The sequence below is a fragment of the Abramis brama genome (assembly GCF_963993115.1).
Source record: "Abramis brama genome assembly, chromosome: 20".
Lineage (NCBI taxonomy): Eukaryota > Metazoa > Chordata > Actinopteri > Cypriniformes > Leuciscidae > Abramis > Abramis brama.
Window position 1 is genome coordinate 14281434 of NC_139982.1, and position 22468 is coordinate 14303901.

At 40.8% G+C, this 22468-nt stretch overlaps 1 protein-coding gene across 1 annotated transcript in view; it reads right to left on the reverse strand.

Moving 5' to 3' along the window:
* Positions 1–22468, reverse strand: part of osbpl5 (oxysterol binding protein-like 5) — a 57576-nt gene that overhangs the window by 12086 nt on the left and 23022 nt on the right. Inside the window, exons 2-8 of the mRNA XM_084095509.1 lie at positions 19397–19553; positions 18048–18121; positions 14612–14692; positions 13129–13230; positions 12845–13048; positions 12684–12768; positions 12435–12597 (exon numbers count right to left, since the gene is read on the reverse strand). Of these exons, the coding sequence (XP_083951635.1) occupies positions 12435–12597; positions 12684–12768; positions 12845–13048; positions 13129–13230; positions 14612–14692; positions 18048–18121; positions 19397–19532 (845 nt within the window). The 5' untranslated portion in view covers positions 19533–19553. The remainder of the gene's footprint in view (positions 1–12434; positions 12598–12683; positions 12769–12844; positions 13049–13128; positions 13231–14611; positions 14693–18047; positions 18122–19396; positions 19554–22468) is intronic.

Here is a 22468-nt window from a genome sequence, read left to right on the forward strand (position 1 = left end):
ACGAGTGTGTTTGTTTGTGCTGATGGTGGTGTTGAGTTTACATTCTCCTCATCTCTTCCTGCTCCTCTGCCTCTCACGTAAACCTTTAGGGCACAGTTGATTGGACGAGAGCTTCAAAGTGGCCAGAAAGAGGCAGGGTTTGGAATAAATGATTGCCAGCTCAAGCATGTCACTGGCAAACAACGTCTACTATTTCTCTTCCTCTCAGGTATGCAAACACTATGTAATTTAAACACACTTTGAATCGTATTTGATTATTTTGTGGAGAATATAAATGAATTATTAATAATATCTCATGTCATGGTTATAAGCATGTTTCAGCTACTTATTTTGAATGATAGCATTACAGGATTTAAAATATTTGCATTTAAATTTAATGAATAAAGGTGTAAAAATAATATAATGAATAATAAAATTGTGTTTAGTGGAAATCAATCAATCAATCTAATTTATAACACGTACATTTTTTATTTGATCACATCATTACTAATGATGTTAGAACACAAAACCAGACAGACTTACCAACTGCATAGCAACACGCTAAAAAACAAATCAAAACCAGATCAGAAAACCAATACACTAAAAACATCTTGGGTTACGACTGTAACCCTTGTTCCCTGAGAAGGGATGACACTAGCTATGTTTACATGGACACCTTTTCAGACATCCCAAGTCTCCCGGAAGTTCCGGGAGTCTCCCGCATATTGATAGCGGCTCCCTGATGCCCGCAAATGAGTTAAAATCTCCCGGAATCTAGAGCGAGCGAGCAAGAGCGCGCATGGGAGACAGAGACTGTGCTCCAAAAACCGTGTAGCGCGTGCACAGCAGAGAGGGAGAGGGAGCGAGAGACTTTGCGTGTGTGTGCTAGTGTGCGTGCGTGCCTCATGAAGCGCATGTAATATAGAGAGCATCTGATTGGCCTGTTTCGGTAAATCAACCAATCAATTGTCAGTGTGGGCAGGCTTTTATCTCTTCTCCCGAACCAAATTAATCAGTTCAGTGTATCTAGACACAGGAGCACCATGGCAGAGGGAGAGTGCCCCAAAAAATGAAAGTATAAGACACATTTTACGCCAGACTACACAAAAGTGTACCCCTGTCTTAGAGTAAAGCATAATGATAATGATAGTCTTGCACGCTGTACAGTTTGTAACAGTGACTTAAGCATTGCCCATGGCGGGTTAAATGATTGTAAAAGACATGTTGAGTTCAACAAGTTTCATTTCATTCATGTGCATATTATTTAGGCCGGCTAGTTGCCAAGGCTACATGAAAACAACAAACTCCTTAGACCTGTTTAAAGCTGCAATGGAATATAAATAAAAGCAGTTTACATAAATAGTATAAGCAGCTTAATCCAAAACAAGGACAATCCAAAAACAAGGACTGGTGGGACATTGTCCTGCTTCACTTCACAGACGCTGAGTGAAATGAGAATTTTAGAATGACGGGACACTTATTTATATGACACTTTATTCAACAGAAAGAACAGCTCGTTCCGCGCATCATACGTCATTACGCTATTTAACGTCATTGCACATGCGCAGTCCTTTCAGTTTCGGATTTCAATCCGATCAAGTGTTTACATGTTTTCTCGATCGGATTACAAAAGGAATAAACCACCCCTTTCAATCCGATCGAAATTTCATTCGGATCGAGCTCAATCGGATCGATTAAGGTGTTTACATGAAGGTTTTTTAGTCCGATTGAGCCGTCAATCCAATTATAAGTGTCCATGTAAACGCAGCTACTGTGTTAGCTTCTAATAGGTCAAAACGAGTCATTCTCAGGCACTCAGGAGGTGTGGCACAGGGACGCAGTGTCTCGTTCCCTTTCGAGGGAACTTGCGCTACGTCGAAGACGACACTTTGGGGAATGAAATACCCACTGCACCACAATGACTAGTGCCTGTCCTGGTGTGAAGCTTGTCTGGCACAACTCAGGACGTAAGGACTTGAGAAACCGCCGTGGAGGGCAGATCCAGGCTGTAATACTTATGAAAGTGTGTGGGAAAGTCCAGCCAGCAGCATTACAGACCTCTTGAAGGGAAACCCCCGATAGCAGGGCTTTGGAGGATGCCAGTTCTCTAGTCGAGTGGGCTTTTATAAGGAGAGGCGAAGGAAGACTGCACGCCTCATACGCTGAATAAATAGTCTCCACAATCCATCATCTAATGGTATGCTTAGAAGCAGGGGAACCCTTCTTAAGTGACCCAAAACAAACAAGTAGCTGGTCCGACTTCCTCCAGCACAAGGACCTACGTACATAGGCCTCCAAGGTCCAGACAGGGCATAATAGATGTAGCTTTTCCTGATCAGCCGACACATGTGGTGGAGAATGAAAAGCCTGCAAGATAACAGACCGTGCCACATTAGATGGCACCTTCGGCACATAACCTTGCCTAGGGTGGAGAATGGCCTTTACTCTTCCAGGAGCGAACTCGAGGCTAGAGGGAGCAACAGATAGCGCCTGCAGGTCCCCAACTCTCTTGAGGAACATAATAGCTAGCAGGAAGCCCACTTTGAAAGAGAGAAACTTTTCCGACACCTCATCAGTGGATTCGAAGGGTGCCAGGGATAACCCTTCAAGAACCACTGCCAGGTCCAAAACAGGAACCATGGCGTAGACGACATGCCTCATCCTCCGAGCACCAAGAAGGAAACAAACAATTAGTTGGTGCCTCCCCATAGGACCATCGCTTAAAGGCGTGTGGAAGGCAGCTATGGCCGCCACACAGACCTTCAGTGTGGACAGGGAAAGGCCATCAGAGTAATGACTTTGAAAGGAACTTCAGCACTGAAGCTACTGGCCAGTTAACTGGGTCAAGCTGGCGTTCTCTGCACCATAAAACAAAGATTTTCCACTTTAAGGCATAAAGTTTCCTTGTGGAGGGAGCTCTAGAGTTTAAGATGGTCTCGGTTGAGAGACCAGCACTTACGAATTGGTCCCCCTCAGGGGCCAGACCCATAGCTTCCACAGCTCCGGCCGAGGGGTGGTGTATTGAGCCCTCAGCTTGTGATAGAAGGACCCTCCTGATTGGAATCTGCCAAGGAGGGCTTGCCAGAAGCAAACCCTGCCTCGACAGGATGTCTGCCCCCACATTTCCGTCCCCGGGAATGAACATTGCACTGAGTGAGAGTAGTTTGCCCTGGGACCATAGGAGAACCAGATGCGCCAGTCGGTACAGAGGGCGCGACCTCAGGCCCCCCTGCTGATTTACATAAGAGACCACCAACGTATTGTCTTTCAAACTAGAACATGATGGCCTCTGAGGTCCGGCAGGAAATGTCTCAGAGCCAGAAACACAGCCAACATCTTCAGGCAATTGATGTGCCATGAAAGATGATGGTCCCTTCATAGACCTCTGGTAAAGCGGCCCTCCATGACCGCTCCCCAGCCCGTGAAGGATGCGTCCGTAGTCATGGTTTTCCGCTGACACGGCGCTCCCACTGTAGGGGTCTCATGTACAGCAGGCCAAAAGGTATTATGTTAGACGCTGCCACCAGAAGCCCCAGTACACTCTGAAAGGGTTTCACACTGTGATGGCTTGACCTAGCTTGATGTTGGTGACTGTAGTCAAGATCATCTTAATTCGAGCAGGAGACAACTGTGCCCACAACGTAACCGAGTCCCATACTACCCCCAGGAATTTAGTTCTCTGCTGAGTGAACTCTTCTTGACATTGAGTCTCAACCCCAAGCACTTTAGTTAACGAAGAACGGCATCTAGATGCCGAACCGCCATCTCCTCCAACTGAGCTAAGATGAGCCAGTCGTTGATAGAACTGATTATTCGAATGCCCTGAAGCCTCAATGGAGCTAGAGCAGCATCCATACACTTTGTGAAGGTGCGAGGGGATAACGCTTGGCCGAACGGAAAGAACCCAATATTGGTACGTTTTTCCCCCAAAAGCGAACCTCAGGAACTTCCTGTGTTGAGGAAGGATGGATATATGGAAGTACATGTCCTTGAGATGTACTGTGACAAACCAGTCCTCGGATCTGATTTTATTCACAATGATAGGGATAGTTAACATCTTGAACCTGAATCTCCTCAGAAAACGATTCAATACCCTGAGATCTATAATGGGTCGCAACCCCCCATCCCTTTTGGGAACTATGAAGTGCCGGCTGTAGAACCCAGCTTCCCTTTTACGAGGAGGAACACACTCTATGGCCTCCTTTGCTAAAAGACCTCCTGTTCCATCACCCGACCTTGCTCGGGGTTGACAATAGTCAATAATCGCAATACTGGTAAAAAAGAAAATGCAATTAGTTTATTTTCCAAAATTGTTCAGCCCTACCCGCCGCCATATATGCCTTGCCCACCAATACAGATGTTGTACGACAGGGTTTGGTGGGCAGCGTCGGTGTCTTAAGGGATGACACAGCGTTGGGTAAGAAATATGCTGCTAACGTCTCTTCAACCCGTGGCATCATCCCATAGCCTTTCTCTTTCGAGCCCAAGATAGAGGAAAAAGTGTGAACAGTAGGGCTCGATAATCTGGATGAGAACGGCATCTTTCACAATCTCGACACCTCTGTGTGGAGATCAGAAAAGAAAGTTAGACTCTGACATGAAGACAGTGTTCGAGTTCATCAAGTTTTTTCTTTTGCAGTTCCTGCTTTTCTGTTGGCAGTTCCTGCTTTTCTGTTGGTAGTTCCTGCTTTTATGTTGGCCATTCGATATTTAGTTTGGCCACTGCTCTAGTCACAACCTCCAGCAGCTGCTCAAAAGCAAGAGTACAAAACGAATTCACAAAACACTTGCTCTTGAAAGATGGTTCAATCAGTACCAAGTTTATTTGGACCAGCTTGCTTCTCAGAATCACAACCTGTAAGCATGAATAATTATCGATGTATATTTCCTACCGGGTGTTCAAAATTTGTAGTTGTGTGTTTTATATTGTGTTTTCCAGCTAACAGCCTAACTCACGTTAATACTGTGCTGTGGGCCACTATTATCTAAAACTGTGTCTATTAATGCAGATTGTCTGTCATTCATACTACTTTGTGTAAAGATAAAGGATGAAGCAAGATTTGTTTTACAAACGTTTATGTTAAATCAGTCATTCAAGTTAGTGCTGGGCTAACGTATGCACCATTATTGATACAGTTCCCATTGGATATTGATATTCAATATCAGATATTGATGTACAATCGCTGAACTTTAGGAATTTAGCTTCCGAAACACGAGCTGTATGCGGTAGACCAATCACAACAGACTGGGCCATCTGGCCAATCAGAGCAGAGTAGGCTCACGGAAAGGAGGGATAAAGAGAGACTAATTCATCTGTTGAGTTGTTTGAGAATCACAAAAAAAATTTGGTGATATATTGTATCAATGCAATGTATATTATGAGAAAACTAAAAGTTTTTTGATCTTAGATGCATGTAAACCTGTTGTAGGAGACCTACAAAACAAAATTTTAACGCACCTTTTCTTACTCTTTTACTGTATGTGTGTGTGTGTTTAAAATGTCATCTTAACATCTTCATAAGGCCACCAAGAGTGTATGATTTTTGCGTATGAGTGTTTTCAGTTGTTCCAGCATTTTTTTCCGTAAATTTAGAATAGATTTTAGAATGATGTAGTATCAAGTTTTGATGAATCATGATTTGTTCATGAAAACGTTTGTACGGAGATTTCACGCACAAATTCGTGCATACATACGTTTAGTGAATGAGACCCACTGCTTAATAAATCCTGCACTTTTATTTTCTGCCTTTTGCAACCCATGGCTGAGAGAAGAACTGATCAGAAAAAATGGGTCTAGCAGCAGTTCCTTCTCCTCTCCCAGGGAGATCTGTCCTCACTGGCGTTTAGTGAGGCTTTGTTTAGATCTGGTCCATTATGATGACGCCAGCCTCTGCATGTTTTTCTGGGCAGGTCTAAATCAACAGACGAAAGCCTGCTCGGAGATGCCCTCGAGGGACCTTCCAGGATTATTTGGACTGGGAATTTTCCCAATGCGGATCCCCCTACACCATCTGGGAGACTGAAGAGCAGTGTTAATTTCATTTATGAAAACTATGACGAAAAATGTTCGTTGACGACCTTTTTTTCCCTGACTAAGACAAGACGATGAGAGACGACACCCACGTCATTAAACGATAACTGTGACTATATCAACACATGCAATATCGTTGACGAAAAAAGACAAGACTGAAATGTGTTTACATTTCTTTTAAAAAACACTTGTTTTTGTTGAATAAAGGAGGAGACAACACATTACAGACTGTTTTTACGAGCGTTCATGCTTACGGTTACCAGATTTCAATCATTTAAACCCTCAGTCAGAGCTTTTCTGTTAAAAGAACACATTTTCTACCTGGTCTTTCCAATAATATCTGGCAACCATGCGCTTGCGCGCGCGTTCTCTCTACACTGCTTGAAGAAACGCAGATGATCTGAAAACACAGACAAGTAAGCTGGAGTTCAGCAATCTTCATTTGAGATTTTCTACTTAAACTAAAGTGTCATTCAGTCGGTCTGTGTTCATCAAAATGCAGGCTGATATCCGGCAGTGTTTTTAATGTTGATCATATTATACGAGCAAGAATGCAATGTTTCCTGATTATCTACACAATTTCAAATGTGACATTGATTTTATACAACAGTTAAAAAAAAGGGTAATATTAAGTGATGTACTACATTTAAAACAGTATTGTCAGTAGGCTATATCATTGCTCTATTTTGCAACAAAAGCCACAGCAGAACTACAGCACACAGCGGTGATTCGTGAACGAATCTGTGGCTTTGAACGAATCGTGAGATTCAATGATCCGCCACAAATACAGCCACTTGCTTTGTTACTGAATAAATGAATGACTTGTTGACTCACCCATAAAGACAGTGACTTACCACCACCTACCGGCGATTTTAATTTAATATTTAAAATTTAAAAGTATCACTTAGTTTTTACCATCATTGCATATTTATTGAACATTGTTTTATTTAAAGCATTATTTATTTTATAAAGGTATTTATAAAGGTAAAAAATGAACTGGAAAAATCGATTAAAGGGGGAAAATATTGTCCCTTAATGGAAAAGGTGTGACTGCAGTCTAAGTGGAAGAAAGGGGGTATGGCACTCTAAAAAATTGGAGAACCACTGAACTAAGGAAAAGGGATATGTAGAATTTCACAAGTGCTACTGCTAAAGAGTGCAATGTCAATATAGCCTGTTACCTTGATTCAAATTTCTCATAAGCTTAGGCTAATTGAATTGGCCTAGAGAGAAAAATTATAATGACATTTTTAATAAAGACTACATATAAAATAGCTACCAAAATTAATGTCGGTAACTGCAGTTTGACTAAAAGTAATGACTAAAAGTTGACAAAAAAAATGCGATGACTTTTCGTCAACTAAAACTAGACTAAAACTATGAAAGACAAAAAATGACTAAAATGTGACTAAGGCCAATAAGCATTTTCGTCTGAAGACTAAGACTAAATCAAAAATGGCTGCCAAAATTAACCCTGCTGAAGAGGATGTTGAATCACCTGAGCCCATCCAGCCATCCACCATGATCATCATAGACTGTAAGCCTGAGCCCACTGCAGACCCCGAGCCCGCCAATAAGCCCATGGCAGAGCCGAAGCCTGAGCCTATCTCTGCCTTGGAGCCAGAGCCCAATAAGAGGTCTGACCAGGTGCATGAGCCAGCAACACAGTCTATCTAAGTGGGCATCTTTGTAGAGTATGAGGGCAAGACGTGGAGCCCTGCCCATACACCTGCTGCTGAGGGTGAGCTGAGCACCAAGTCTTCTTCGTCGCCAAGCATCATATCAGTGTGGATTATGATGCTCCCACAATGCCTCCCACTCCCAATTCCTCTCTCTTCGGCCAAGAAGGCTATTTTTGAACTCTTAGCCTGTCCTGCATTGGCCAAGGACACCGTTTTTTGAACTCTCTGCCTGTCCTGTTTCGGGCCAAGGAGGCCATTTTTGAACTCTCAGCCTGTCTTGCATCGGCCAAGGACACCATTTTTTTAACTCTCTGCCTATCCTGTTTCAGCAGGGGAGGCCGTCTTGTAACCCTCTGCCCATGCTATCCACTTCCTCAGTCCTGTTTCCGCTGGCTCCAGTAGTTGGCTCCCCCTTAACTCCTCACTCCCTTGCCTCCAGCTGGAATCGTTGTCCTTACAGCTACATGGGAGGGATGAGGGCTTCCTCATCCCTCGGTCTCCACCTTGGTCAGTTATTGCTCTGCTTTCGCCATGGACTTCTAGGCCCTTGTCTTCAACTTGGCCCTCCACCCCTTTGGCTCTTTTGGGCTCCTCCCTGGATGTTCCAACCATCATCTCCTCCCTGATTTCTCTCTTGTTCTTGGTTGTACTGTCTTCAGCTTTGCATCCTCATTCTAAGACCCATCTATGCATGGCCACCCTCCTCTGTAGGACTTTTGTTTTTGTTGTAAGGTTGTTTTTTTTATTGGGGGGGGGGATCATGGCACTATCCATGGCTGACGTGTTTAATTCGCTCTCCTGACACAAATGTAATTTTGTCTATTAGTGTTGTAATGTGTCTTAAACGCATAGTTTATGCATGCGACAGTAAGATACAGTAAGGAAGAACTTTTGGATATCGGCAAAGTACACCACAAACTTAAATATCGCCTGTTGGACTGTGACTCTCTATTACATCTGGACCCAACCAACAACAGCCGGCAAGACACGGCAGCACCGGCTTCGCGTGAGTGTTGTAGCCGATGATCAGTGCATCCAAGGTAAAGACGAGGTAAGAGAGGCGGGCTACATGCCAGACTAAAGGTTAGAGCTACGCGACCACTGCTACCTAGTCTGTTGCTAGCTAATGTCTGCTCACTCGAAAATAAGATGGACGAGCTGAGAACCAGAATTACAACCCAGTGTGAGATAAGGGAGTGTTGTGCTCTTACTGTCATGGAAACCTGGCTCTCGGACAAAGTGCCAGACTCTGGAAAGACCAGAGGGAGGCGGTGTCTGCGTGTATGTTAACAACAGGTGGTGTGAGGATGTGAGTGTTGGAAAGCACGGTTCTGTGGCTATTTAATTGTTTGTGTTCCTGCTGGCTGTTTACACTCCGCTGGATGCACAGCATCATCAGCAGGCAGGAGACTGTATACCCAGATGCTGTGTTCATTGTGTCTGGTGATTTTAACCATTGCGACCTCAGGAATGTTCTCCTTATGTACCATCAGAATGTGTGTATTCTGACAAGGGAGAATAACATTCTTGACCAAGTGTACAGCAATGTGAAAAATGCTTATAAGGCTGTGCCCCAGTCTCACTTTGGACAGTCAGATCCCATCTAAGTGTTTCTCTATGCAGCCTACAGACAACTCCTCCAGTAAGTAAAACTGTTAAAGTGTGGAATGAAGAACCAAAGTTATTGCTTCAGAACTGCTTTGAGAGTACAAATTGGGGTGTGTTTAAAAAATTGCTGCTCAAAGAGGGGATGCCAATGTGGACTTGGAGTATGCTGCAGCTGTATCTGATTACATCAGCACATGCACTGAGAACATCATTCCCACAAAGATCTGTAAGATCTATCCCAATGACAAACCTTGGATCAACTGCGAGGTGCCATGTTACGTGCTCGCTCCACCGCATTTACCTCAGGTGACATTGAGGAATATAAAAATGCCAATAGCAATCTATGAAAATCAATCAGAAAGGCCAAGAGACATTACAGTTTGACGCTGAAGGGATATTACACCACAGCAGATTCCCAGCGCATTTGGAAATGCTTGCAGCACATAACCGACAGAAGAGCCATGGAGCCACGATTAACAATGCTACACTCCCAGACAAGCTGAACGAGTTCTATGCTCGATCTGAGGCCCTAAACATCAGCCATAAGCAAAGGTGTAAGACCTCTATCTGGACTTAGAGGGCACATGGGACATGCCACTCACCATGTCATCAGCGGAAGTCCGAATGGCTCTGAAGAGAACAAACCTACAGAAGGCAGCCGGCCCAGATAACATCCCCAGGTGAGCACTTAGGGTTTGCTTGTCGGAACTGGCTGATGTGTTTACAGACAATCTGTCCCTCGCTCAGGCCTTGGTGCCTACTTTTAGTCCACCACAATTCTGCCCCTCCCAAAGAAAAACACTGCAACCTGCCTGAATGATTATTGTCCAGTTGCACTCACACCAATTGTTATGAAGTGTTTTGAAAGTAAAGTTATGTATTACATAAAAAGGATAATCTCAGCCACTTTGGACCCACTTTAATTTGCATATCGCCAAAATCGGTCCACTGATGATGCTGTTAATACTGCCATCCACACAGCCCTCACACATTTGGAGGGTAAGAATTCATATGTGAGAATGCTATTTATTGATTACACCTCAGCATTTAACACAGTCATATGACTATAGCTCTCCGAAAAGCTCCTTACCCTCGGATTGACACCCTCCCTCTGTAACTGGGTGCTAAACTTCCTGACAGACAGACCACAGTCAAGGAAACCAGACTTCAGGCATCCGAACTGTGAGCACAGGGATCCCCCAAGGCTGTGTCCTGAGCCCGCTGCTGTATTCTATATTCACCTATGACTGTGTGGCCTGTCAAACCAATACCAGGATTATAAAGTTTGCGGATGATACTACAGTCATTGGACTGATCACTGGTGGAGAGGAAACATCATACAGAAGAGAGGTGGCAGGACTGTTGTCCTGGTGTCAGGAAAATAATCTCTCCTTAAATGTACAGAAGACCAAGGAGATGTTTATTGATCGTAGGAGGAGGAAGGAGCAGCATACCCCAATTTACATTGGTGAGACAGAGGTGGAGAGGGTGAAAACCTTTAAATTCCTCGGAACCTACATCAGCGAGGATCTCACCTGGTCTCACAACAACCAGTAGCGACTGTACATCTTAAGAAGGTTGAGGAAGTTTGGCATGGCAAGTGAAATCCTCAGCAACTTTTACAGATGTTCAGTTGAAAGTGTGATAACCAGTTCAATCACAGTGTGCTATGGAAGCTGCGCTTTTCAGGATAGGAAAGCACTCCAGCATGTGATAAAAACAGCACAGTTCATATGTGGAGTAGCCTTCCCATTACTTCAGGATACTTACAGCAGGTCATCAGGAGGGCCCACAACATCATCAGGGACATCCACATCCACAACACAATCTCTTCACACTGCTGCCGTCTGGGAGACGGTACATGAGTGTGAAATCAAGAACAAAAGACTCAAACAGTTATTATCCACAAGCCATTAGACTCCTGAACAACACATGAAACACTATCTCCCCATTATCTTATAGACTGTTATCTTGATTGTTGCATAATGGATATTTGCACTTTTTTTGTGTATATTCTGTCTGTATTTATATGGTATATTTTGTGTAAGGTAGACTTGCAAAGTAAGAATCTCATTGTGTGGTCAAAACCGTGGACTTTTACTGTGCATATGACAATAAATATTGTATCTTGTGTTTAATGGTGGTATCCATTTAGTGGTATCCACTATTCATTTAATGCATTAAAGGTTTTGTAAGAGCATAAATAGATAACTGTTGCAGTAACAAACTCTGAAGGTGGCTGATAATAACGTAGTTTTAAAATGTTCAATAGCTATTCTACACTTTTTGGCATTTTATTGATAGACAAAAATGACGGGGAGACCAGACTGGGAAGGATCTAGATACGATGTGTCGCAGACTCAAACCTAATTTTCCCACATGAGCACCAAAGTTATAAAAATGGGGATCCCATGAACTAACCACTTAGAAATGAGCCCAGCATACAAGAGAAGATAGATGAACTCCTTCACACCACATTTTTTGAGAATATTTTGTGTCAATGTAATCATATCATAGTTGTAGTTAATGAAAATAGTTTTGGTGTACTTCATATTTTGTATCATTTAGCAATAATTGGTCATTGTATTTGGAGGGTACATAATTTCTATATATATATATATATATATATATATATATATATATATATATATATATAAAATTTGCCCAAAAATTGTTTGAGAAGTCATAGGCAACAATTTATACTTTCATGTAATTTAGTTGCACTGTATGAATGGTTTTGTGGCAAAAACACTAACATTTTTTTTCATTAAACATAGTTAATGCAAATAGTTTTGGTGCCAGAAACTGTTTGCAAAACATTCATACCTTAAAAAAAAAAAAAAAAACCTGTACATATTATATAATTTGCTTCAATTGAGTCCTATAGAAATTAAAGCAAATAGTTTAGGTGGCAGAAATTGATTGCAAATAATTCATACATTAATTTCATAGTTGATGCAATTAGCTTTGGTGCCAAAAAAAAAGTGTAATTTACTTGCACTGTATCTAATATGAATAGTTTTGGAGCCAAAAATGATCTTTGAGGCTTTTGTCAATTCTTTTGTCACTTGTTAAGTGAGATGCTGAAAACAGTATGGTGATGTAGAGAGTTCAGACAGCTGGGTAACACTCACTGCAGGAGGTCCTGGTCTGCGAGAGCCGAGCACTGCAGCAGCTGCAATATGTGTGAGGACTCCGAGGAGCTGCTCAGATCTCCATCCCTGCAGCTCTTCGCCGTCATCTTCGACAAGCTGGAGCAGCTGAGGGCCAGTTCCAGAGCGTCCATCCAACAGCGTCCTGGAGCAAACGACATTAGGCTGTAGCCCTTAGGTGGACTCCATATTGAGAAGGCAGTTTTACAGAAGATAAAAGACTATGCTCACCATCAGATTCAGATGCTGCCCTGAAGATCAGGTAATTACTAGGCAAGGGTTGTGTGATGGAACCAACGGTTTCTCCTTTAGGACCCTAAAAAAACACAGACACCAATCAATCCCAACAATAAGGTCAAGAAAACATGTTCTTGAAGATGTTCTTGTCTAACCTTCATGGCCCATATGGACTTATCCAGCGGATGGTAGAGTTTGAAGCAGAATCCGTCCTTCTTTGAGGGTCTTTCGATGAGTTTGCAGGCGTTGAGAAGAATCGTTCCCACCCAGTGATCCGAACCAGGCGTCTTGTATATCAGGAGAATGCCAGGCTTCAGGATGCACCATAATTTTGTCCAGCTCTTCAATGATCCCCGAATCTGATACATCCAAGAACCACATCTTAAAGCTGTTGCGAAATGATTCATTGTTAGAATGAAAACCAATTAGGTTTACTAACCTTTAGCCAGTTGGACATAATAACCACACTTGGATCCTTTAGTGCACTGAACAGTTCATTGGCGACCCTCTTCTTTTCCTGGCGATAGTTCTTTTTCTGAACCTACAATATAAAAGGTTTAGGTTTAATGCAATGCTCAAACATCAGCTAGGGGGCGTAAGTGGGCGGCAAGACGTGTAAAATGTCTTGTTGAACACTAGAGTGCACCATATACAATACTAAAGAGCAACAAACCAACAAAAGATATACAGTAGCTGCCACCATAAATTAGTGGAATCTAAAGATGTGTTTTTTGTTTTCTATGAATTCTCTGTTGAACAATTTATCTAAAGATTCTTATATACCTGATAGAGCTTGGGGATTTTGTGTGGTTGATTTTTATAGCATCACAGATAACACTTCATATTGATGATTGCATGTACAAAACTTAAATTATATACCTATTTTAATTTTTAAATTTCTCTTTTAATGCTTTTATTTTAGATTGAGGAGAAGAAATCTGCCAGTCAATGCAAGCATCACTCATCTCGAACCTAATCATTTTTGTTTTCGTAAAAGGATAACCCAAAATTAACATTAGAGTCTATGAGTTGCACTGACGGCCTTACATTTTAATGTCTAGATTGAAAACTCAACAAATCTATGTACATTTTAGAGTTAGGAACATTTAAATTTATAACGGCTTTTGCCAAAGATGATGAAAAAAGAGTTTAATTATTTTAATAATAACACTGACAAGACCAGTTTATTTTATATACTATTAAAGTAGTTCTTAATGTTTTGAATTGGCTTTATTATTGGCTTTTTATTTTTTCAGTTCAGTTTTTTGTTTTGTTTTAGTAATATATTTGATGTGCTCTTTTTATTAGTTTATTTAGCTTTATTTTTATTTCAGTTTCAGTTTTAGCTTTAGTAATTTTAGTATTTCAATTTAGTTGCCATGCAACATTTCAAATTTTTGTTTAATTTTTTTTAACTTAACCTTTTCATCAAATACTTATAATTTATTTTATTTCAAGTAACAAAAATAGGTTTAATATTTATAGTGACAATAACAACACTGGACGAGTGGTTCATTAGATAAAGATTTTTAAAGGATTCACAGAAAATATCAAATACCAAAAACATTTTCATAACAGAACGTTAAGAAAGGTCCTTAATTGAGGCAAATGTGTTCCTACTTCCTAGTGAGATGTTTCCGTACATCCGTCCCAAAATGACAAAAAAGCCCTAACCAGTCCCTAGCCACATGAGATAACATTTGTTGCTGTTCAAACTTCAAAGTAAAAAGATGAAAAACAGGCCAGATGAAAAGCTGGATTCAATATTTTAATACATTTTTTAGTATTTCCTTATAGAGGAAGCTTATAGAGGAAGTGCCTGTACGCAGGTTCTGTACCGTCCACCTGTTGACACCGCAACCAAGCTGCTGTTTTGAGAAACTGGGTCAGGAACTCAGCCTTGAGTGGGAAGCACATCATACCTTAAGCGATTCTTTCCTTGCCAGCTTCTCCGTGGGCGAGGAAGACTCCTTCTCCAAACCAATAAACATTCTGGACTCCGACTGAGGCAAAGAAGAGATTGCAAAACAGAAAATCCCATAAAAAGTCCACATGAGATCAAAATTGACCATGTTTGCTTTTTTAATACATGTTCATGAGCTTAATATGAACAATTCACCACTGCACATTATTCCCAAAAAAATAATAATAATAAAAAAAGATTTGTAGTCATTTTGCTCCACCTATTAAGTGACTTGATAACATTTGACATTTTTTCCCCATTGAATATCCTTACATTACGGAAACAAAATGGGTTGCGAATGCCGTTTCATGCTCACTTTCCCATCATAATCATATTAAGTAAGTATATTAATTTAGAAATTGTAATGCAAATGAAGCAACTTCCAGCTACAACTCTTTCACACTAACTGCAAAAGGAGCCAGGCTAAATGCAGCAGGTCTGTTTGGTCAGCTGTGGGTGTCAGTTGAACCATGGAGAAGACAGCTTCCCTCTTAGGCTCAAATTAGCCTGTAAACCATATGATTGAGTGTGGAGTCCAGAATAACACCAGTAATGTTATTTCACAGTTTTATATTCAGGGCTGTTACCAAAAATAAAACAATACAAATATTACAAAATGTGACATGATAAAGTATATAAATCACTAGTTTTTCTAAAATAACACCATCCCAACAGCGACACGAGCAGGTTGTAGCGGAAGTCCTTGTCTCTCTTGCCTCCCCTGACCCTATTGAGTTTTAACAGACCCCCTAAAGGGGAGGTTTGGTGGGAGGTAAGAGAATGAATGGGGGAAAGTCACATTAGAGGAGGCAATGACTGTGCCCGAAATCGCCCCATATACCCTTAAATGTACGGTAGGCAATTTCGGAGAGGCTAGCAATAGCAAGTTAGCTTTCAAAGCATGAGATCCCACCCTTCCTTCAGAGCGTCTCCAGAGCAGAGTCTGAAAAGCATCGCGAGACGGCGTTAAATTTGAGTTAATTATGTCTCAAACCACATACCATTACAATAATAATGAACATAATCAACTTACAGAGCTCTTAATTGTCCCACCTGATTTGTCCCACCTGATTTCTGCAGATTCATTTCGGCATTGATAGTGTTGACATAGCAAATCCGAGTCTGAGGACGTAAACCGCTCCGGATAGAACATCACAGGTTTCCATCTCGTAATTGCGGTTACGACATGGGGTGAACGCAGCATAAGCTCATTGTTTTAGTTCAGGAGGAACTATAAAAGACGGCTGCTGTGTGTGGCGCTCGGTGACTGTCTGTCTACAACTCTGCATCGCCTTACAGACAGAGATGGGAAGTAACGAAGTACAAATACTTCGTTCCTGTACTCAAGTAGATTTTTCAGATTTTTTACTTTACTTTTTATTTTTGTTCCAACTTTTTACTTTTACTCCTTACATTTTTAACACAAATATCGGTACTTTCTACTCCTTACATTTTACAAAATTGGCTCTTTACTTTTACTCCTTACATTTTTAACACCAATATTGGTACATTTTATACTCCTTGCATTTTACAAAATTGGCTCGTTACTTTAGTTTAAAATAATTTCAGTGGAGTTACCGTTATTATTTTTCGCGTCATCAACCCTTCGCAGGGAGTTTGATTGACAGGCGATCTGACCAATCATAATCCGCCATCCGCCTTTTTGTCCGACAAAGCAGTCAGGAGAGTTAACGTTAGTAGATTAACATTGGAGGATTTAAACTTGAAAAACGAAGCGTACCGACGTCTTTCCGCGGTTAAAACAACATTCCTTCTTATGTTCATTCATGTTTATTTGATGCTATAAATTAACTAGAAGGAAGAGATGAACGGTTCACGAGCAACTTTAACTGATTGATCTGTCATACACATTAAAGAGACACAAAACAGTATTCATTGTTTAAATTTCTTTTAAAAATTACTAAATTTGAAAGGTGAGACTTTGTTTCATATAAAAAATAACCTGGTCTGTCCTGTCTGGATGTGTTGTCAGTGTCCTCTCTGCTCCGCGATGTGCGTGTGAACGGTCGCTTGTCGGACATAGCATAGCAACGGTAACTAAAGGGGGCGGGTCTTTGCGAACGGTCATGAGTTGCACTTGACGCACCACTACAAGACGACTCGGCGGCATTCATTCGCGGCAAATCATTACATAGGCCTACATGTAGATTCCTTCAAATGTTAAGGGGAAGATTAAAAAAGAGAAACTGGATCTGTGAATTCTCACAGAATCACAATTGAATTCATATCTTGCTACTCAGTCAGAATCGTATTAACCTGGAGTCCCAGTCTGCGCTATGCGCGCATGATTGGTTTGTTAATCCTGTCTCTTGTTTTTGTGTGCGTTTGTGAATCAGTCTGAATGAACAAAATGATGGCGTTAATGGGAAGAATATTTAAAAAGTAAGTAAACAACTCACCCACTTAGATATCACTTAAAATGCACTTAAAACATGATTTGTGGCAGATTTTTTTAGTGAGCAATCAGCTTGGTGAACTTGGTACATCTTCATGTCTGTAACCAGTGTTTACAGAGTTTGATAACTGATGATCTATTAATAAGTTGACTATTAAAAGAATAGCTGAACATCAGTTCACAAATAAAATCTATTGTTTAAATTATTACTGTCTTTAGTCATTTTTTTTTTTTATAAATGTAAAAATGCTTAAAACACTAACTTGATGAGATTGTTAATGTAAAAATACAAAACTGAAGTGTATTTAGTTTCTTTTCTTCTTCTTTTGATGTAACGTAATGTTTATTTTACCAGGAAAATGTGACAACATAAAGTGTAACTGGGACATTTGATTTATATAAAAATTTCAATTTCAACACACCACTGCACCATATAAATAGTAAGTAATCAAAAATATTATCAGAATATCCAGCTAATAGTAACAGTAGTTGCAGGTGCAGTGCTAAATGCTTCTTTTTTTTTCAGGCTTATACAAATGTGATGCATTAAAGTTATAGTTCAATGTCTCACATGGGTGAATGAATGACAGGCTTTTAATCTAGATTCGCCAATTAAAAACACATGATGCAGACAAATGCGTTTTATATGTGCCTGTTTTGGTTCTGATTACTAAAAGCTTTTACCGCATGTAAAACGGTTTGAGCGAAATTAATAAGGAAGACTGTAATTGGTTGAGTTTTGACATGCGCTAATTGCAGGTCATTTGGCTTCGCATTAGCAGAGGTCTAGTGAATCCTTTAAGCTTTCATTTAGCAGCATTTAGAAATAAACTATTAAAAGGTTAACTAGTAAGCGGGTTGAAATGACAGATGTGTTATGGAAATGCTCTTCAACCAGCAAGTACAGTGAATTTTCTTTCCCATCTGCATTATTTTGTCGTCACATTCCATGCAGGCAGTCAACAAAAGATGAACACACCACGCTGCTGGGCGACCGGGCCGGGCTGACCTCGTCCCTCGGTAAGGGCAAACCGTTCCGCTCCGTTTCATTACCTGGAGAACACACACATGCACACACACGCACGCACACACCCACACCAGCAAACAAACACCTCATTAATATCAAGGGCAATCAATTATAATCACCAGGACTATGAATACACATGTAATGCTACAGTAAATAACATTTTAGCAGTATATCAGGGGATATCAAAACATAGTCAGCTCAGTTATAGTTAGATCGTTAGACTCTAATTGCAGTTAGATAACATGAGCAGCACTGCAACAGCTACTAACCAGATGCTATCTGTCATATTTTAACAGTTTTTAGTCCCTCTGAGATCTTTCTCTCCAAGTAGGAGGTTGAAGAAGTTTCTATGGAGCACATTCAAGGAATAACGTATAGTGCCTGGATATATAATAAAGAGTTGAATGCAATTGCCTTGTTTTTTAAAACACTATTTAGAACTTATTTCTTGGGTTAAATTCAGTATGCTAGCATCATTCATTTATACTCACCTGTCGTGAATGCTTATGAGTATCATAAAATAACATTAGGATGTTAACAACATCAAGGGCACTATTTTAACGAACTAAGCACATGGTCTAAAGCGCAGGGCGCAAGCACACTTGGGGCATGTATGAATCCACTTTTGCTAGTTTAACGACAGGGAAAAATGGTCAGCGCACCCGGCGCTTGGTCTAAAAGGGTTGTCCTATTCTCTTGGGTGTGTTTTGGGTGTAACGTGCAATAAACCAATCAGAGTCTCATCTCCCATTCCCTTTAAAAGCCAGTTGCGCTCTTGCCATGGCAGATTAGCTATTTACATGGCGGAATTAGCAAGCGGAAAGACTGAATGCTTCTCTAGCGAGGACACGGATCTGCTCGTGCGCGAGTTTAAAGCGTAAGCAGACCATCTACGGGACAAGCCGGACTCCACCATATCTTTATGTACATACATATTAATCTTTTACATTGAGTCGGTTTTCAATTAACCGACTATGTTTAAGTGAAAACTTGCCAAGACAGGCATTTTGACATATATTTGTGTGTATTTGTCCGTTTAAGCATTCCGTTTTAATACACCGCTCTACAGTAATTTGAAAGTGTTTGCAGTACCAGTTTTGGCCACAATCTTACATACGGCTCCTTTAAGGAAGCTAAATGCACTATGAATGAGGTTTTGTGACAAAAAAAACATACTGCTCTTGAATTCTTTAACGCAACTGTTTACCATAACTGTAGTTACTTAGAAGCAGTGAGCTCCTCCATGTCTCTTGTGCTCAAAGGATGTAATGCTTCCACACATCTAAGAATAGAATGGATACCTGGGCTGATTGGGTACAGTTCATGGTCTCCTGCATAGGACAGGTTGCGGGTCAATAGACGCGGGTCGATCTGGGGAGGTGACGTGGCTGTGGGACAGAGAGAGAACCGTCTGCGGAACAAGTTCTCCTCCTTCATTGTGTCAGCCAGTCTGTCCACCTGCAGGAGAAAGGAGGAATATCATTATAGTGTGTAGCAGCATAATGCACCGAAATACTAATGGATCATCACACACATACACACACAAATTAATGTTAATGCTGCGGTGTTATGCAGCCCTTTTCCTTAACAGAGGTAAGAGATAATCAGCAAAGCAAAGTGGGAGTGTGTGAGCAAATGTATGTGTCCGGATGAACCTGTTCCAGAAAGCTTATGCAACACAAAAATGGATGCTAAACGAGAAGAGCAGCAGACAGAATCTAAATATTTTAAGACGAAGTCTGTAAATGTGAGTTTGCAAACTGAACTGATTCTAGTGAGGAGAGTGCCATCTACAAAAAAATAATGGCAAGAAAACACAACTTTCTAATGTGTTGTCTAAGCAAATTACTCTTATAAGTTTATTCATGTAAAGAATCATAAAAAAAACCCTCAAACTCAAAGTTACGAGTTTGAATCAGTCCTTCAAAAAAAAAAAAAAAAAACTTTCTGAATCATACTTACATAAACCAAACCCCATCCAGCCATCCATGTGTGTATACAGATTTCAAAATCAACCACAACCAATGGCGCAGTATTTTTTTGTTATTTAAAGGCCACATTAGTAATATTTGCCTATAGGCGGGTTCACAACACGCGTACACTGCTTATTACACACACACAGGGACGCACAGCAGCACACAAACATGCCAAATATTACAAATAAAAGGATTACAGCGTAAAAGATTATTATTGTGTACATAAAGATATGGTGGAATCCGGCTTGTCCCGTAGATGGTCTGCTTACGCTTTAACCTCGCGCACGAGCAGATCCGTTTCCTCGCTAGAGAAGCGTTCAGTCTTTCCGCTTGCTAATTCCACCATGTAAATAGCGAATCCTCCATGGCACGAGCGCAACTGGCTTTTAAAGGGAATGGGAGATGAGACTCTGATTGGTTTATTGCACGTTACGCCCAAAACACACCCATTACTCATTAAGAGAATAGGAAAATCCTTTTGGATTCGGACACACCCTTAGTGCGCTTGCGCCCTGTGCTTTAGACCATGCGCTTAGATAATTAAAATAGGCCCCTATAAGTCCTAGAAACTTACATACCTTACCTTTAAATATTCACTAAATCACTACATTACCCACATGCATTCTTTAGATAATTAGGTTTGAAATCTAGGGCTGCGAAATGAAAGGTTTAAGGTTACATAAGATGACACTAATCAAAGTAGCAAGTCTAAACAGCATGGGCTTTTAGTTGCAGAGCATCTGAATCAAGTTCCCAGCATCATTCCTTCTCATGTAAAGGAGCTAAAAATAGTCTTTCTGCTGCAGTGTGGGTCTGACGGGGGGGTGTGGGAGCTGCCGTCTGTAAGGTGCACAGTTACAAACCCCGCTCTACCTCTCTTTCTCTCACCAGTGCTCTGCAGGGTAATGAACCCCACCCTGCATGTGGCCAGGCAGCCAGATGAACCAATCACAGCTCAGGGCAGGACGGGATGGATTCAATTGGCCGTGCATCTGGCTGCTGTTCAGTTTTACTCTGTTTATAAGACTATGAGCGGCAGACGAAAACACATCCTGAATAGACTAAAAAAATAGAACACTTGCAAAAAGAATGTAGAAAAGCCCTTTTATATACATGAAAATGACAAAAGCGATCTCTTTAAAGGTGAGGTGTGCAATTTTTTTTTCAATGTTAAATGTTTACTCAAAAATGAAAATCGTTTACTCGTTTCATATTCGTTTGACTTTCTTTCCTCCATGGAAAACAAAACAATAAAATAAAATAGAAATGAATGATGACCAAGGCTGTCAAAAAGGACAAAACAATCGCATAAAACATTCAGAATGGCTCCAAGTCGTATAGGGGTCAATGATGTTATTGCGGCTAACTTTTATTACGCCGCAGACACCGCTTCCGCTTCTTCCGGTCAAGCGTATGTGGGGTAATGCAGCGCTGTTTTATAATTTACATTTCTCTGTTGAAAATGATGTTATAACTGAACTATCTGAACCCTTGACTTATCTATGTTCCATGTCTCCAAATGTTATCATGCTGGGTGATTTTAACATTCATATAGATACTAGTACATTTACAAGTGAATTTTTATCATGTTTGGATTCCTTTGGTATGCAACAGTTTAACACACTGCCCACTCATACTAAGGGACATACTCTTGATCTTGTTTGCTGTTCTGGTATAACACCTTATAATTGTACTGTTTCTGATCTGTCCATATCAGATCACCTGCTGGTGTGCTTTTGTGCACAACTGACAGTTTTTAAGGTAAACCCGTGTCGTCCGATCACATTTCGGAATATTAAGAACATTGATGTGCCTACTCTTGCTGATGAACTTGCCATCTTCTCCAGTAAATCTGATTTCTCTACTGTTGATGAACTGGTTACATATTACAATGATGGACTGAACATGATTTTAGATGAATTCACACCTGTGAAAACTCGAACTGTTTCATTTGTACATTCAGCTTCTTGGCTTACACCTGAACTGCGTGAACTTAAAACTAAAGGCCGTAGGTTAGAGCGGTTGTACGTCAGGTCTGGCCTTACAGTTCATAAAGAAATGTATGCTGAACATATTCAAAATGATAAAAATGCACTGTCCAAAGCTAAATCTGATTACTACTCCAACATAATTGGAGTTAGCAATGGGAACTCCAGGTCTCTTTTCTTGGTGGTAAACAATATTCTGCAACCACCTGATTCTTTGCCATCTGATATGTATTCCACTGACTTATGTGATCGCTTTTTGACTTTTTTTGCATCTAAGGTTGAAAATGTACATCAGCAATTACTTACTGGTACTTTCCACAATGACTCCTGTCAGTCTATCACTCATACACCTCCCCACTCTGTTTTCTCTACCTTTATACTACCAACTACTTCAGAGATAGTGGGTCTG